The sequence below is a fragment of the Anolis carolinensis genome, chromosome 6 (genome assembly GCF_035594765.1).
Source record: "Anolis carolinensis isolate JA03-04 chromosome 6, rAnoCar3.1.pri, whole genome shotgun sequence".
Taxonomy (NCBI): domain Eukaryota; kingdom Metazoa; phylum Chordata; class Lepidosauria; order Squamata; family Dactyloidae; genus Anolis; species Anolis carolinensis.
In genome coordinates this window covers 24,746,914-24,759,482 of record NC_085846.1, presented here as the reverse complement: position 1 = coordinate 24,759,482, position 12,569 = coordinate 24,746,914, and the positions used below count along the sequence as shown (strand labels likewise).

At 39.3% G+C, this 12,569-nt stretch overlaps 1 protein-coding gene and 1 long non-coding RNA gene across 5 annotated transcripts in view; one reads left to right on the top strand and one right to left on the bottom strand.

Moving 5' to 3' along the window:
- LOC134292590 (uncharacterized) overlaps positions 1 to 12,569 on the top strand; it is a 90,635-nt gene that overhangs the window by 17,077 nt on the left and 60,989 nt on the right. The window lies entirely within an intron of this gene.
- col1a1 (collagen type I alpha 1 chain) overlaps positions 1 to 12,569 on the bottom strand; it is a 44,475-nt gene that overhangs the window by 14,773 nt on the left and 17,133 nt on the right. The window contains exons 23-36 of the mRNA XM_003222639.4: positions 11,563 to 11,661; positions 9,485 to 9,538; positions 9,270 to 9,368; positions 8,471 to 8,524; positions 7,824 to 7,877; positions 7,672 to 7,725; positions 7,155 to 7,208; positions 5,540 to 5,584; positions 5,325 to 5,423; positions 4,262 to 4,369; positions 3,295 to 3,402; positions 2,136 to 2,189; positions 1,970 to 2,023; positions 8 to 115 (exon numbers count right to left, since the gene is read on the bottom strand). Coding sequence (XP_003222687.1) covers positions 8 to 115; positions 1,970 to 2,023; positions 2,136 to 2,189; positions 3,295 to 3,402; positions 4,262 to 4,369; positions 5,325 to 5,423; positions 5,540 to 5,584; positions 7,155 to 7,208; positions 7,672 to 7,725; positions 7,824 to 7,877; positions 8,471 to 8,524; positions 9,270 to 9,368; positions 9,485 to 9,538; positions 11,563 to 11,661 — 1,044 coding nt within the window. The remainder of the gene's footprint in view (positions 1 to 7; positions 116 to 1,969; positions 2,024 to 2,135; positions 2,190 to 3,294; positions 3,403 to 4,261; positions 4,370 to 5,324; positions 5,424 to 5,539; positions 5,585 to 7,154; positions 7,209 to 7,671; positions 7,726 to 7,823; positions 7,878 to 8,470; positions 8,525 to 9,269; positions 9,369 to 9,484; positions 9,539 to 11,562; positions 11,662 to 12,569) is intronic.

Below are 12,569 nucleotides of genomic sequence, written 5' to 3'. Positions count from 1 at the left end.
TACTTACAGCAGGTCCAGGAGGTCCAGTGGCTCCAGCAGGGCCAGGAGCACCAGCATCACCTTTAGCACCAGCATCACCAGATTCACCTTTAGCGCCAGGTTGTCCATCAGCACCCTGTTGAGGTAAAAACAGTATCAGATGATGAACAAAAGAGGGAAGGAGATGGATTGATCAATGCAGCTTAATATAATGTGTATCTCTGCAACATCCAAGTCTGTCTGATTTAGCCACAACCCAAGAGGTGGGGCATATAACTTCTAACAATCTTCTCCCATTTCTATTCCTATGGTTCTCTGAACCTATAAGAAAGGATTAAACAAGGAGAAGTGGAATCAGAAGTTAATTTGCTCAACCTGCAGATGGTGAGTGAGTATGATCAGGTTTGAGGGGATTCAATTCCTTAATTGCTCAAGCAGCAGAAATCTGATGGCTGGCATCTGATTTCTTATGCATTTGATTTTGCAGTTGTCTTATTTTTGGCATGCCAATTCAAGCTCTATTTGGCCAACCCAATTTGAATAATTCTTCCCATTCCTTTTAGAGCTTTGTGCCTTGAGGCATCACCATGACTCCTTTGTTCTCAACTCATTGCCTGGTGCTTTGATATACCTTAATCATGTCTCAAAACTCCTAAAACAATCTGGGCCCATAACCTGTTAGAGTGCATGCAGCAATTTGTGATCTTGATTTAAGGAGCGAATGCACCTATGGCTTGGAGAAAGAAACTAAACTTTATTTTAGGGATTCCATTTTAAGGAAATTTACTCAGAGTGCTGATCTAACCTAGCTACATCTTGGAAGGTCATGAGAGGACTAATTGGAAGAAGAAGAGGTGAAGAAACATCTGTAAGAGTATCAGTTTATATCCCATGGGGGCCAGGATAGGTAAAGGGACTACACTTCAGGTCACTCACACAGTCTAATCCTATTACTACTGCCCACTACGAGGCATTGTTGCCTTTCCATCAGATTTGTTTTACTAACTTCTTTATCCCTGATTTGTTGCTTTCTAGAAGTACTGGAGTACAACTATGTTGAATAGGGTGCTGGAAGGGCTGTAGCCAAGGGGAGGGGCGTTAGGGGTTCAACCCCCGCTCCCAAATTTTTCAGGTTTTTTAAAATAAAAAAACCTGGTTTACTCATGAATTTTAACTGATTAACCAAATCCCCATGAGTATCCACTGAAGTTTGTCTATGGAGCCTAATTTCTAAATGATTTTGTATTATGGAATTACTCTTCATGATTCACTAAAAAGATTTAACCCCCCCCCCCCCCCCGAAAAAAAATAATCCTGGCTATGGCCCTGGATGCTGGGGGTATAGTTCAGCATACTTGGAGACCAATAGGGCGGGAAAATCTGCCAGTTCAAATTGTACTTCTCAGCTGTATGCTTATTGGATTACCTTGGGGCCAAACATCAGTGTAGATTAACCACCATCACAGAGTTGTTGGATGAAGAATCAAGGTGAGACTAATCAAGTTTTTAAGAAGCCAGAAGTGTCCTGTGACTGAACCACTAATTCTAAGATTGTGGGTCACTTGGTCACAAAAATATAACTACAATGAATTCAGCTAGGTGACTTGCTATTTAGATCTCTTATGTTATGAGCATTAATGAGAGGGGCTTCAAGATACTGGAAGTAGGCCTTTGTCCATCAGCAGCATAGTCATGCTTCCCTGAACACCATAAGAATGAACTAGAATATGCTCTGAATAGGAAATGTTGTTTGTTTTATTTAATGGAACAATTTCAGGAACCTGGAGTATTTCATTTCCTCTTAACAGAGGTCACTGAGTAAAAATAATCCCTTACTATTTCTCTCATAGCTAGCCTTGTCTGATCACTGCATTACTTTCATTCCACAGCAAAAAGAGCAGGTTTGTCTACCCACTACCTTGCGCTGGGAATAAAATACATATTGACTCTGATAGATCAGTGAGAAGTGAACTTATGCCATAATACTCACAGGGGGGCCAGCAAAACCAGCAGGTCCAGCAGGGCCAGGCTCACCACGATCTCCCTGGGAAGGAACAGAGAGATACAAGGTCAGGAAAAATCAGAAGATAAATCAGAAGATGAAATAAAAGACAGAAGGATTGGATTGAGGATGTGGCCCAAGATGGAATACTCACAGGAGCACCACGAGCACCAGTTGGGCCAGCAGGGCCAGAGGGACCAGCTTCACCCTAAGATAAAAAAGAAGAAAAGGAAAAATTTAGCTCCAAAAATCAGAGGAACTCACCAGCTATTCTATACAAGATAAATGCATTAAGACATATGAAGAATCCAAGCAGAAGCTTCCTACAAATATGTGCTATTTGAAGAGGATATTTTTAAAAGGCAATTTATATATCTGCTATCCTCAGCTGGTTTGATAAAATTGGCTGGGATTGAAGAGATTTTATTTCCCCTTTTATTCACTGAATTGCATGGGTGACTGAATTCAACATGTGAATTTATTACATGGAAAACTTCCCAGAGGTCGATTGGAAAAAAGCTCAAAATTTTCACATATTTGTGACTGCGATGCAAAAAAACAAAAAAACAAAACAAAAAAAAAGCCTGGTTGCTGAATGTGAAGTTAGGGACTGGCTACACAATGAGGAAAATCCTGTAACTTTGGGAAGGAAGAAGGAGGAAGCTGGAATCCTAGCTATGCAGAATTTATAGGAATGGATGGTTCAGTTGGCTCATAGAACATGTCAGTTTTGCATGTGAGTACCAATCCTTTCCATCCCATTTCTGAATGTTTGATTATAATAGGAAATATTACATTCTTTCAAAATATGTAATCCTAGATGTAGGATTCAGTGAAATCCAGATATGTCATTGGCCTTTGGAAGCCTTTCTTTAAGCCCATGTAAAGAAACAACAGCTGTCTTTATAATACATCATACGTTTAAGTTGGAGATCTTAACAGATCAATTGGCAACTGGTTGCCTTTGAGGCAACCTGACATTTGGCCTATCACTATTATCTAGAGGCATAAAAGAAAACTTTTATGCCCACTTGTCCTTATTACCTACATATTTCCTTCAGTTTTCCACATGCAAGTTCCAATTAGACATCTAGCAGGACTGAAGCTTTGAGTTTCAGTCAGTCAGCCAGACATAGACATCCACCTGTATCAAGCATATAATGTGATATTGGCAAGTCTACACCTCTGACCCTTGTGTTTCACCCTAAACTGACAAAGGAATGTACAACTTCAGGAAAATGTCGTCCTTGGGACCTGCCAACTATACACTTCTGGGATGAAAAGAAGACAAGTTAGGTCATCAGAACACTTGCCTTGTCACCGGTAGCACCAGCTGGTCCAGGTGGGCCAATGGGTCCAGTCAGGCCTCTAACTCCATCCTTGCCAGGAGCACCATCAACACCTTTGGGACCTGGGTCACCCTAGGGAGAAAGGAAGACAGAATAGATCATGAATCACTCAAAGGAAGAGACACTGGCAAATATTGGGAGGAAGGATTCTGTCTGTGACTCAATATGCCCCACATTTGAAGCCTGGAGACAAATTCAGCACACTGTAAATTATCCCAAGCAGTGAGGGAAGGTATCTACATATGGCTCAATTGAATTTAAGATTATATTATAATTCCTCCTTGTCCTTGTGCCAACAACCTCTTGGAATGATAACTGTCAGGGACATGGTAGCATAGCTTAATATTTGCATCCATCTGCCCCTCAATACAGATCCATTGTCACTGAATGTAGCCTAAGGACGGCTTGGGGGGAGGGTGGGGGTGGAGAGTTCTCTAGCTGTTGTTGGATACTTAATTTCCATCATATCTAGACAGTATGACTAATAGCAGACAATGATGGAGTTCTACTGCAGCATGGTTCCTACACCCCAAAGCAGAAAGTACTGAGCTACATAGACCTTTAATGTCTGCACTACCCTGCTCTGATTTCAGTTGATTTGGGAAGTTAAGCAAGATCACGCCTAGTCAGTTGGAATATGAGACTCCATCAGGGGTCTCTAGACAGGTCAAGGAAAGTATTTTGACTGATATATTGGAACGCCACAACCATCAGATTTTGCAGTAACGCCCTAGATGGACTAATAGTGTGATTCAGCATAAGACAGGGTCCAATGTTTTTATGTCCCTGTATGATGAGTTTCTGGGTATGCTAGTTTATTGTCTACAAGCTTTCCATCCAATTGACAGCTATGCTCCTTCCTCACACTTTAAAGGCTGAGTACATTGGAGAATGTCATTTTGATATATTCTCTCAAGGACTAGATACTTACTCTGTCACCCTTGGCACCAGGCAGACCAGCAGCACCACGTTCACCAGGCATACCCTGGAGGCCAGGAGGACCTTGGTTTCCGGGAGCACCGGGAGCACCAGCATCACCCTAGAAAAACAGAATTAAGAAATGGATATGGATGAGTAAAAGAAAAGGTTAAGTTATCAGAGCCACCTGGCCCCTTTCTAAGTTCATTCCCTTGTTCAAATACTCATTCCCTTCTGTCAAACAATGTTTAGCTTATTTGATGCCCACACCTGAATCCTAATGGTGGTCCTAACTGGAGCAAGAAACAATGAGTCCATAGTTGAATGATGAATCAACACTTATTAGATCTTATTTTTGCAATGGGTCTACTTTAGGTGAAAGTGCTTGTAGAAATTTGGATTATAATCCTTATGCTAGGAAAGAAGGGGTGGTGTGTTGTTCCCATAAAAGCAGCAGTTCCTCTGGATAGTTTTGTTCCTAGAAATGGGTATTTCTATCTATTCCTGTGAATTGAGGTATACTATAATGGACTCACATAAACTGATAAGAGCATTCGAAATACTGTAGGTGCTCCCATTCAGTGTTAAAAGGGAGCTATGTTAGACAGGAGTTGTCTAAGGGAAGTTAACTGTTTTCCCTATCTCCTAAACATGAGATTATGGGTGATTTAATGGATGTCTTTTTGATCTGAAACATTTAGTTATCACATATGTAATACAAAATTTTAGTATCATGTATTGGGAGAGGAAACACTGAAGTAGAGAAAGATCAGGATGGGGTCCATGGAAAACAACACGGAGTTGTAATTTGAACAATGAATTAGAACTCTAGAAACCCAGTATTCATTCCACCCTCCTCCAAATCATGGAAACCCACTGGATGACAGTGGACAGGTTCCATACTCTTTTGTTCAAGGCAATGGCAAATTTCTCTGGCCATATATTGCCAAGAAAATCTATAATAGCATCTCCATAATTCAGTTGACAAGAAAGTCTATCACAACAACAGCGGGATCTTAATATTTCTCTAAAACCACATCCAACCTCTATCTCACTAGTTGTCACACTTTCCTTACCTTAGCACCATCGTTACCAGGAGCACCATTAGCCCCACGGGGGCCAGCAGGACCTGCAGGGCCTTGGACACCACGTTCACCAGGGAAACCTCTCTCTCCCTGGAAGGAATTAAGAAGCCTGGTTATAACTCAGAGATCAGAGCAAGTAGTAGCAAATTGATTTTTTAAAAAAAACTAATGAGGATCAATTAATTGAGAAGAAGCTCTTTACTCACTCTTGCACCAGATGGACCAGGAGCACCAACATCACCAGGAACACCCTGTCAAGAGTAACAACAACAAAAATTAGGATTTGTTAAAGTTGTCAATATCCAGGTATTAATCTCATTTGAAGAGGGGATTGTTGGAGCGTTCTGGTATGCAATCAATGGGTAGGTTTTCTGTCTCATGACTCAGTGTGAGAATAGTTGAACTTTACATTTCATCCACTGAAATTCCAGAAACATTGGAAGGATGGGGTCAAGTTTGAGAAGATAGGATTTCATTGATGTGAGCAAGATACATAGGGGAAAAGTGTAAAGGAAAGAAAAGGCTGCAATAGAGTACAAATCTGGCAATATCTTCCTATTTGTATATATCACAATTGCAATGCATGATCTTTCTAAAATTTCTTGTTGAAAATATGAACAATTTTCTGGATGGACTATTTACAATTGATGTGAATGGACTGCAAATTCCAACATTTCTCACTATTGGTCATGCTGGCTATGGCTGATAGGCTGATGTTCAAAACCCGCAAACACCTGGAGACTGTATGATTCTCAACCTTGCTTTAAAAGATCAGTTTCAGTCTTGGAATACTAGAAAGAATCATAGGGTTTTGGACATTGAAAGGGCCAATGAATTCTGAAGAAATGTCAGCTGTCACACTAAAATAATCATGAGGCCTAAACTAGGATCTCTGGAAGGGAGGGTCCTCATGTATTTCGTTCTTTTAAAATGTTTCAACTCCGTCCAAAAGTGGCAGAATGGATTTCAAAGTTATCAATAATGTTTAAAATTTCTGAAATTGTGATTTGAGAATTAGACCAAATGATCTACTGCATCTCTTTTTAGAAAAAAAATTATATATCATGGAATCATAAAGTAGAATGGAATCTAGGCTAACTTGTGGATTCAGGAAACCCACTACTTCAAGATAGGTGACCAGCATCTACTTTAAAATCTCCAATGAAGGAGACACTAGCATTAAGGATGATTATCATTATCAAATTGGTTGGCAATATAGCTTCACTGATGTAAATATTTCAGAAATTCTTTGCACTGGAAGTCACAGCATTCCTCGTTGGATATCTCATAGGAAAAGTGAGAAGATCTTGACAAAAAGAAGGTTGATGGAAACTCAGCCATAACTATGCAAAAATAATTCATGTCCTCTTCAATACCCCAAAGCATATGCAAATGCACAGGAGGTGGGAAAATAGTGCAGCTGCTGTGCAGTAGACAAGGACTGGATGAAGGCATCTAAAAAGAAGATCCCCTAAGCAAGGAGTTCCTAAACTCATCACAGGTGGGCATGATCTTGAAGGGCCCTGGAAAGTGATATCTAACCTTTCAGTAATAGCTAGAGGATGAAGTTGTGCTCATTATGTGCAAAAAATACAGGAGAAGGAGCAAATGGAAGAAAAATGTGATTTCCTAAGCATGCATAGCATGTCATTGAGATATTTGTACTTTCTACATAAATGCTAAACTGGCTACTCAGTTCTACTACTTCACATGAGGAAGTACGGCTTTTTTGGGCAGTCGGTGCTCAGTTCAGAGCGGCAGCTATATTTAGGCCCAAGCATTTATCTCTCACAATTGTGCACAAATAGTCACATCACTTACCTGTTCACCAGGCTTTCCAGATTCACCAGGGGCACCAGCGGGACCGGGAAGACCCTGCAGAAGGAAACCAAAGATGCAAAATCCATTATAATTCACAGGGCTGGAAAATGAAAGGAATGAATGTTTCCCTAAAGAAAGTTGGCTGTATCTCTGGTTTTGTGATCTATACGCTGCCTGAATTGCCACAGAGAGTGATGAACAGTGCCATGGAATCATAATGCTTACATTTTCCAGCTGTCTTTCAGTTTTACAAATATTTTTTCAGGCCATTCCTAGCCTTCATTATTGAGAAAAGAAATGTCTTTTGACTAGTGTCTTCCCTTCCACACTTCCCAGCACATTTGCAAAGAAATCCAAGTTATCTTAAAACTGGGGAAAGGAAGAAAACAATAGAACACGAATATGTAAACAAAAAAAAATCTGCACTGTTTTCAAGAATCTCTGAATTTGTGTTTTCAAATCTGGATCTTAGCTGAAACAGCTCTCACTCTACTGGTTTTTATATAAAATCTCTCACCTGGAATCCAGGAGCTCCAGCGGGACCTTGTTCACCTCTTTCTCCAGCAGGACCCTGCAATGGGAAACAAAGGAAGAAGGGACTCAGTAAGGGTTATCCTGCAGTAGCCATCAATAGTACAGGAAATGTGATTAAAAGTAAATTTTACTTACAGTTGGGCCAGGGGGTCCCTGTGCACCAGTTTCACCATCTTTACCGGGAGCACCCTGGGAGAGTAGAAGTAGAGAGAGAAGGTTAGCAAAAGCAGGGATGGTATCAGTTGAGATATCCTAAGGTAAATTCTCCTTCTCATGCCTGTCATAGTCCATCCATCTATTTTTTAAAAATAGATGATTGACTGCTTTTGACCACTCTTTATATGATTGTGTCATTCATGACACAGATCCACTAACTCTTGATTTTTCACTGTACAAACTCATCACATTTGTCCTTTGTTATTGCATTTCCATGTGCCTTATGCCTTGCCTAGCCTAATCTTTCATTGCCATCTGACCAACACATGGACCCATTCCCGTTATACACCCACCATCCCCTCTGCTGCTGTTTCCTCAATTATATACATTACATTCTCTTCAAGGAAGGATCAGCTTGACTGCCTCCATAGAATAACTAACAAACTTTTGCTATTCAATCCATATTGTAGCGTAGTGGACGTAGGGATGACTAACACTGCTTTAGGGCCTGCTCTGTCAATGAACAGCAAAAACTACTTTGATTTTTGCTTTAACATTCTTATGCAGATGTTAGGCCAGATTGATTAGATAAAATGGAAGGAAGCGACAAGGAATAAAATACTTACAACGGCACCAACAGCTCCAGGAGCACCTCTCTCACCAGGCTTGCCAGGTTCACCCTACCAGAAGAGGAAAAAAGAATTATTTCAGAGAATCAACTTTATGGGAACATTATGAGTCACAGACTAATAAGATGCTCCTAGGCCTGGAGTTTCATTTCATCCTCTGAGTATTAAACTGCATTAGTGTTCTGAGCCACCCCGAGTCCCCTGGGGAAATGGGGGTGGGGTATAAATAAAGTTTATTATCATTATTATTAGTAAAAATTCAGGATATGGATATAAAGTACATGTGGAATGTGAATCCGTGTGCAAACAATGCACAAATTTCAAACACAAATTAATGTGACCATTTGTAGTGGTGGGAAGGACCATGTATTTTCTTATTACTTTATAAAAACCAGTATTGAAACCAACAGATAAATGGTAATATAATTTAGGAAATTCCAACCCAGCTGAATGATAGTGCCCTCCATGCAAAATGGAACCAATTAATTTAACATATATCGGCACACCAAATTTTGATATCCTTGACAATTACTCAAAAATGGCTGGAAAGTATGTAGTATATATAGCCAATGGTAGCCATTATTTCAAATGCCGTGGAAACAGAAATTACAGGATGCCATCATTTTTGAGAAGTCTTAGAGGCAACTATTAGAAGATGTAATGGTATCTGGAAAGTGGCCATTTTGGTCCCTAAACTGTTTTTGTGTTGAGCATTTCATGCAAAACCCTTCACTTGCAGAAGAGGGCCAGAGTTTGTGGGGCTTGCATTCATAAAATGCAGCAAAAGGTTACTCACAGCAGCGCCTTTTGGTCCAGGGAATCCCATTACACCAGCTTGACCTCTTGCACCAGGTGGACCTGCAGGTCCGGGGCGACCATCTTGACCAGCAGGGCCCTGTAAGAGGAAGAATGAACCACTCATGTTAGAAAAATAAAATAGAAAATGGAGGGAAAATGACAGTTTCCTTCAGAAAAGGGAGAAATATTAAAGGAAGATACTGTATTACTTACAGTGGGGCCAGTCTTGCCATCGGGACCAGGGCTGCCAGGGCTACCAGTCAGACCCTAAGGGGGAGATAAGAAAGAAAGTGAAAAGGCAGCCTTTAGTTAGATGACGTAATAAAGAGAGACTGTTAACTAGGAAGACCAGGATAGTTTGGACCTCTCTGTTTTTGCTGCATGCAGCATGCAGTACTTCATGCAGCATTTTTTGTGATCCCCTGAAGACTGAAATTGGGCATCTACATTAGGCCAGTCCCATTTAATATTCAGGTTCAGTACAGTAAAAAATGCTGCTCTCTCTTTGCTGTCATATACTTTATCTAATAGGATTTGTCATGAACTCCTCTGAATTCTTTTTTGTTTGTTTGAAATTACAATTCCCAGAACGCACAGCCAACAGGTTCAAATGGGATGTTGTAATACAAAAAATAACTTTTCCAAACTCTGCTCTTCTGGGATAGGAATATACTCAGTTTGAAAAAAACAACATTTCCATAAATGCCATTTATAGCTTGTATTTCTCTCACCAAAAGATGACAAACCCTCTATAAAAGCTTTTTCAGCAGTTTAGATGTTGTTGGTCACTCTTAAATTAGTTTCAGTTGTGCTTTATGTTGTTTTTCTGATTTTCTGATATTTTAAATTAAATCCTACATGTTTTGATTGTGATTTCAAAAAGTCCTAAACAGCTATGGGAAGGGGGGAGTCACAAAGAAATGGAATTGGCAGGTAGGTTGGGGGGCAGTTTGTGTCTTAAAGTGGGAGGCAGGGTTCAAGTCACTTAACAAGAGAGAAGTTTTAAAAGCTGATATGGTTTAACTGATTATTCAAAGCTTGATTTCCGATTACAGCACAGTTCTTGACTTCCTATAGACAAGTTATCTATTTCTAGGGCTCAACTAATGAGGCCAAAATGGAGGCTTTTAGGGAGAAGCCTCCATTGAAAATCTCTTTACTTTTACTTTCCCTATGCCATTTCCTGTTCTTGTTACTTTAGTGTAATTTTTAAGGGTTTCTTCTACTTTCAAGAATAATTCTCAATCAATCCTGGATTTCATTATTTAGTTTGTGGATGCTATTGCGCAATGTAGACATTCAGTCTGATTATGCAAAGATGTCATAGACAAATGCTTTTATACAAAGCTTGGAAATGTTATGTTGGGGAATCAAAAAATAATTTTGCAAAGGCGTGCTTTTGCCCAACTTTAGGATGTCTATTCCTGTAAAAAATTGCCTAAAGATGGGAACTGAAAGCTGTCATAAGAAATCTTCTTCCTTCCAGCTCTGCTCAACTTATTTTATTTTGCCATCTTTGTTCCCCTATCTCCAAAAATATAATAAAGACAAATCTCTTTACTAGACTGTGACAGAGAAGTACTTTCTATAGCACAAAAAATGAGGGCGAGAGAATCCCCTGAAGTTTCCCCACTGCAAGTGCAGTTTTCCGTATTGTGCATGTGCGTCTGCCATTTACAAAGCATTTACGAAGATTCGAAAGTTTCATAAAGTTTTGGATTTTTTACCTCCAAAATTCGGAAGGAACTTTAGAAATGAAGCACCAGTGCTCCCTTCCTTTGAACACAGTTTAGAACCATTTTTTTGGATTACACATGTCATAGATAGATAGATAGATAGATAGATAGATAGATAGATAGATAGATAGATAGATAGATGGTGAGTGCAACTATTATAACAACCATATATGCGTGTGTGTGTGTGTGTGTGTGTGTATATATATACACACACACACACACACACACACACACACACACATATATGGTTGTTATAATAGTTGCACTCACCATAACTATAACTATATAGTTATATAACTATAACTATAACTATATATATATATATATATATATATATATATATATATATATATAGTTATAGTTATAGTTATAGTTATAGTTATAACCATATATATATATGGTGAGTGCTGCTTTTATAACAACAAAGGAATCTTCTGATTTTTTCCTCACATTTCACTGTTTCAACCCAGCACTGGAAGCTTTGTTACAGAATGTGCCCGAGGAGCTAATGGTATCTGGATCTCTATGCAGGCAAATGTTGTGTCATTCACTCACCTTGACTCCAGGGAGACCAGGTTCACCAGGGCGTCCAGATTCACCAGGAGATCCTTTGGCACCAGCAGGGCCAGGAGAGCCACGTTCACCAGGGGGGCCCTGCAAGAGAAATTGTGGTCAAGGAAAGACATTAGGTACAGCACCAGAATGTTGACTAGGGAGTGAAAGAATATTTGAAAATGTAGCTCCTTGAGGAAGGTACTCCTAGGCAGGTATAAATTGTCATAGTCTGGAGCTTATTCTGCAAACTTCAATACATCATGGGCATGTGGGTTTATGTGTGAATATAGTAAAATAGCATTTGGTGCATCTAAAACAGGTTTTCTGCATAGGTAAGAATGTTTTACATGCAGAACATGCTGATTTTTTTTAAACAGGAAATTTATTTTCTATGCAGAAAATATTTTCTCTCACAGAAAATAAATGTCCTGTGCAGAAAACAATATTTTCTGCATGAAAAAGTTTTCTGCACAAAATGTGAATAGTCTTCAATAACTGCCCAACTTTCAAATATTTCCTTTCAGCCAAACTGTAAAATAATGTTCTTCCCAATGAGGATGAAATTTATGAAGATTTACATCTTGTGGACGTTGGTTTATCTCCCACAGTTAAAAAGCCTTCTGCATAATAATTAAAAATAAAATAAAATAATTAAAATAATTAAAATCCAAGAATCCAAGGTGAGCAAGAACTTGATCAAAGAAAGATGGCCAACACTGGACTGTCCAATTGTATGTGGATGGATTACAACTGATAATTTTTTGGATGTTCTGTTTGCTGATCATCTCTTCAACTCTGAGTTCAAATCTCTGTCCCTCAGTCCTTGAGTTTGAGCAAGTTACTTTTCAACGTCTATCTCCAGAATAAAAAAGAATTGATTACAATTCTCAGAATTTTGCAGCCAGTATGATTAGTCCAAAATATTTTCATGATATAGATTAAAGGGAATAATGATAGAGGAAGACTTGTTCATGTTGCAGATGACAAGATAATCATACTGCAAACCC